The 5,532-nt window shown below is 31.6% G+C and overlaps 1 protein-coding gene across 2 annotated transcripts; it reads left to right on the top strand.

Moving 5' to 3' along the window:
* The first annotated feature begins 1,755 nt into the window (after nucleotides 1–1,755).
* LOC123260851 lies at nucleotides 1,756–2,861 on the top strand. 2 transcript variants are annotated; one of them, XR_006508561.1, is made up of 5 exons: nucleotides 1,756–1,994; nucleotides 2,103–2,213; nucleotides 2,360–2,371; nucleotides 2,430–2,644; nucleotides 2,764–2,861. XR_006508561.1 is itself a non-coding variant. In XM_044722184.1 (4 exons), exons 1-4 carry the CDS (start codon nucleotides 1,769–1,771, stop codon nucleotides 2,781–2,783), a joined length of 642 nt encoding a protein of 213 aa, XP_044578119.1. In that variant the 5' UTR covers nucleotides 1,756–1,768; the 3' UTR covers nucleotides 2,784–2,824. The 2 variants fall into 2 exon arrangements, 1 of the variants encoding a protein (XP_044578119.1); XM_044722184.1 differs by having other exon boundaries at nucleotides 2,360–2,644; nucleotides 2,764–2,824.
* Nucleotides 2,862–5,532: the final 2,671 nt, after the last annotated feature.

Raw genomic sequence — 5,532 nt, 5'->3', positions numbered from 1 at the left:
ACAGCCATTTTTATACCGGAAAGCGTAAGAAATTGATAAATACTAACTCATAATGTTATTTAGATTCATTTTTTTTTATTTATTACCATTATATTTCCCTACACTAAGAATTTTTTTAAAATCATTATGATTTCTCACTCATAATAAATATTAAAACACACAAATTAATAAAAAAACTACAAGAATAAAATTGTAACATATATCTTGCAATTTTTCAACATTTCTATCGTTTACCAAAAAAATAAAAATGAAAATTATTTATTTTTTTGTAACAAAATTCCAAAATTAGCAAAAAATTTACTTTTTTTCATTGTCAACTTTATTCACGCCAACTTTGTATAAGTAGAAATCATTCTTTGAAAAATTGCACCAAGCAGTCCCGAGATGGCATATTCTAACATTGCTCTAGTTAATTAGCATGATATTACCGTCTCTATTGTCTTTGTTGACAAATTTGATCCTTTATGGCATACCTAACCTCAAAATAATTTTCTCATTGTTTGTTGTATTAAGTGATTAATCCGAGAATCAATTGACGCTGATACTAAGACAGAATAAGTCAATTTTTTAATAAACTATATTCAAATTACTATTTTAATATCAATTTTTTGCTGTCACTTGTGTTTAATGGTATATATCGTATTTAAATTAGTTCTTGATATTCTTCAGTATTTATTTGATTACGTTTCATTAACTTTCTAACCTAACTATTGTTCATTATGACTGAAGTAATTGGTAATAGGACATATAACTATTTAGTTGATTTTAAATTAAAGAATTTAATTGTTATAAATTACCTACTTATCGTGACGTTATTAATTTATTTATGTATAAACATTTGACGTTAAAATTGACTATACGTATCAGTACTACCGAAGCTATCGATGAATTAGAGGCTATGTGGGATAAAATTGGAATTCCCACGACACTGAAACAAAATAGTATTCGGAAATTTGAAAAGTTTTATGACGATTACAAAGACATTAAGAAACGAAAATCTCTTAAGAATCTCTCAGACAATCAAAAGCACAAAGTGGAAAATTTCGTAAATCAATTGAACAAATTATTCGATATTGCTGATAATAGTGAAGTTGAGAATCTTCCAAGTGATTTACAATTATTTTTAGAAGAATGTCGACAAAATGATGACAATAAATGTTTACCATTAATATCTAAGTTAAACGAAAATGCAACAGTACTTTCTGATCAATCAGTTTTGCAAGATATACAGGATGAAATACAAGATGAAAATAACAACATTGAATTTAGTAAGTATAGAATTCTATTCACACTGATGATTGAATTGTCATTTCTGCATTCATAATAATGAATTTATCCTATTGTCATATTAAATTTCACACTTTTTAACAATCATTTTTTCGATTTTTAGTAAATTCTGTCGTCATATCCTTAGAATATTGAAAAAGTTTAGAATTTTATTTTTGTTCATTACAATAGCGTATCAATATATCTTCTTTTTAACAGATTATTATTTTCAAAATTATCTTTACTCGCTATTACAATTTAAAAGACTTATGGAACGATTATTTTATAAAATCATATCAAATAATTATTTATTAAGAGATCGTAATCTACTATTTTATAATTAATATGCATTTATTTTTTTGTAGATCTGAGTCAAAAATTATCGCAGTTCTCAATGTCTAATGAAGGAAGTAGCCAATCATCAAATCAATCTGAAAAACGACCTTTGTCAGATTACGAAGATGAGCTTCCACAAGCTAAAAGGAAACGTAAGCTTGATGTTATGACGGAAGTTCTAGTAGCAGTACTGGATCGCACTAAAACCAGTAATCAGAGTGCAATGCATATTATTTCTGCTGTCATTACTAGTCTTGGATTAGATATTGATAATTATAATATCAGTTACACGACTATTCGCAATGCCCGATTAAAATTCAGAAAAACAGTTGCTGGGAATTTGAAAGACGGGATAGAGGAAACTGCACAAAATCTCATCGTACACTGGGACGGTAAGTTACTTCCGGAACTTTCAAATCAGCCAATGAAAAAAGTCGAAAGACTTCCTATTATTGTTTCCGGAATGGATGTGGAATAATTACTCGGTGTACCTGCTTTAGATGAATCTACTGGAGCTAATGAAGCTGAAGTTATTTTTGAAGCGTTAAATGAGTGGAATATTACTGACAATATAGTAGGGATATGCTTTGACACTACTAGTGTAAATACTGGTAAATTTGAACTTTAATTCAATTTATAAATATACTACTTGTAAAAATTGAAAGAACAAAAAATTTATTAATTTTCATTTGCTAATTTAATTTTTACGAGTAATTTATGATTTCAATTATTTAATAATTTTGACTCTTTATTCAAGGTGATAAAAGCGGTGCGTGTATTCTATTAGAAAAAAAATTAAATAAAGAGTTATTGTATTTGGCTTGCAGACACCATATTTTTGAAATAATGTTGAAAAATGCAGCAGCAGTAGCGTGGCTAAGTACTAATGGTCCTAATGTAACGATTTTTGTCAGATTTAAAAGTAATTGGGAAAAAATAGACAAGTTAAAATATGACATCGGTACAGAAGATGTTATAATTAAAGATATCCCGGACCAAAAAAAAAAATACTCTACTACCCTTCATCGAAGATCCTCTACAGGTAAAAATATTGTATAGTTTTTTACTAATGGAAAAAATTATTGCTAAGTTGTGCTTTGTTTCTCTCACTGAGTAAACAATTTTCATATTTTAATATTAACTACATTTTATTTTTTACAGAATCGAACTTTAAGAGATGACTATCATGAACTTTTGACGTTGAGCTACATTTTTTTGGGAGGTGTACCAAACAAAGGTATAAAATTTAGAGCTCCTGGTGCTATGCACCATGCTTGTTGGCTATCGAAAGCTATCTATAGTTTAAAAATATATATGTTCAGAGAACAATTTCACGTCAACCCTTCAGAATTGTTAGCTTCCCGACGAGAAATTTAAGTTCGGCGGTGGTTCGTTTCGAATTAGGCATGCCGAATTCCAAATTCGCGTCAAACCAGGAAGCCAAAGTTGGCCAATGTCCCGGAAGTAACGCAGTCGCGAGTTTGGGCCTAACTTGGCTTCCGACTTAGGCGGTGGTTTGGAAACCATACTTGCTAGTGACTATCCAAGCCTCATTCGGTCCGAATTTGGCTAACTAACTAGGCAGCAATTGAGAAACTAAATTCGCACGGAAGAATCCAAATTGAATCCTTTTTTTGTTTTTAGCTATTTTTATTATAAAGCAAAAATTAATAATAATGAATGCTTATTTTTTTTTTAATTTACTTTTTAAATTTTAAATATAAATATCGACTTACGGACAAAATTTTTTAAATATTAAGTAAATAAAAAAAATTTTTTTTTTTTTTTATTTAGTATTATTTTTTTTATATTTTCGGTCATTTTTTTCGCTTTTTAGGATTTTTCTTACTATGAAGAAGTTTTTTTTGATTGGTCGATTTTATGGGTCAAGGGGAAAGGAGATGATGGAGTTAGATACATTAGTCACACACAACACTTAAATTTACCTCACATTCGCCTTAAGAATAATTATAATTAATAATTATTAATTATTAAAAATTTTACATGTCGATCGCGAGACTCGAACACTGTACCCGACGCACGAGAGCCCTATACCATACCGCGACGCTACGCTGATAATGAGCGACCTCTTGCCTCAAGATACTTATAAGCCCGACACTTCGGCAAACATTCGGTTACCGCTGCAACGGTTGAGTTAGGAATTCCGATATTATACCTAAGTGAGGACTTGCCATAGACTTACCTAGTCAAGTTTCATTTTGATAGACCAAGCTTCAGAATACCTTTAGTTACTGTTCGGTAAACCTTTGGTTACCGTTATTTCATAACAGTTTGGCAACCCATGAAATGCCGAACTTAGGCATTGCCATAGGTTTTCCGAAGTGAACCCGAACTTAGTGAACCAAACTTCGGTAATCTTTTGGTTACCGTTATTTCATACCAGTTTGGCAATCTATGACATATCGAACTTAGGCATTGCCACAGGTTTGCCTAAATGGGTCCGAGCTTGGTGAATCGAACTTTGGTAAGCCTCTTTGGTTGCCGTTATTTCATAACAGTTTGGCAATCCATGACATACCGAACTTAGGCATTTCCACAGTTTTGCCTAAAGAAGCTCGATCGTGGTATGCCAAGTTTCGGTAAACCTTTGGTTACCGTTATTTCATAACAGTTTGGCAACCCATGAAATGCCGAACTTAGGCATTGCCATAGGTTTTCCGAAGTGAACCCGAACTTGGTGAACCAAACTTCGGTAAGCCTTTGGTTATTGTTATTTCATAACAGTTTGGCAATCCATGGTATACCGAACTTAGGCATTTCCACAGGTTTGCCTAAGTAAGCCCGAGCTTGGTGAACTAAACTTCGGTAAGCCTTTGGTTACCGTTATTTCGTACTAATTAGGCAATCCATGACATGCCGAACTTAGGCATTGCCACAGTTTTGTCTAAATGAGCCCGAGCTCGGAGAATCAAACTTCGGTAAACCTTTGGTTACCGTTATTTCGTACTAATTAGGCAATCCATTATATGCCGAACTTAGGCAGTGCCAAACTGTTACGAGATTACATCGAATGTGGAATTCTTTTGGCATACCAATGTTCGGCTTGCCTAATTTAAAACAAATAAGATTCGAATTAGGCTAGCCTAAGTTCGGAAAGCCAACTTCGCCCCGAACTGATTTTTCGGCATGCCTCACTAAAATTCTAGTCGGGTTTACGAGAAGTTTGCTTATTTATTTTTTTTTTTTTTTATGTTGAAGCATGATTCATAGCAACAAGTGCTATTGAAGCTCCGTATCATGACTAAAAACTATTTCAAAATTTATTAGAGTATAAAAAATATCACCCAAAAGTTGCAGAAGCTGCTTTAGAGAAACTTTCCAAGCATTTGTGGTAATTAAACGAGAATCTTACAAGCTTGGCGCTTTTTGATCAAAAACTATCCCAAGAAGAAAAATTAAAAATAGTTGATTCTATTAAAAACAAAAAATCGAGCCAAAAAATAGTAAATATCCTCGATTTACTTTCGACAGGAAAAAGCTTGAAATAATGTCGTCTAAAAGTATAAGTGATTTTGTGACTCAAGAATCTCTCACTATTTTTGATAAGTTTAATTTGACGTATGAAATTCTAGACATCGACCCTGATTTGTAGGAAACAGATCAAGAATACATTACTTGCTGAGAAACTTTCAAAAAACTACGTGTTGTTAATGATACTGCCGAACGATGTGTTGCACTCATTGAAAAATTTAACGAGTTTGGTACATATGATGAAGATCAGAAACAATATTTATTATTAATGGTTCATCTATGTAGAAAAGACTTTCCAACGTGCGCCAAAAAACTATATTCAGCTTTAAAATCTTGATGTGTTTTCAATAACATTAGTAATTATTTGAAATTTATTAACTTGTTTTTTATAACTATTTAGATGTTTATCACATTTCAAGCATTTTACATAATAACGTA

This window comes from Cotesia glomerata, linkage group LG3 (genome assembly GCF_020080835.1).
Source record: "Cotesia glomerata isolate CgM1 linkage group LG3, MPM_Cglom_v2.3, whole genome shotgun sequence".
Taxonomy (NCBI): domain Eukaryota; kingdom Metazoa; phylum Arthropoda; class Insecta; order Hymenoptera; family Braconidae; genus Cotesia; species Cotesia glomerata.
Note: the sequence above shows the minus strand (reverse complement) of the source record. Positions and strands in the feature narration are given on the sequence as shown.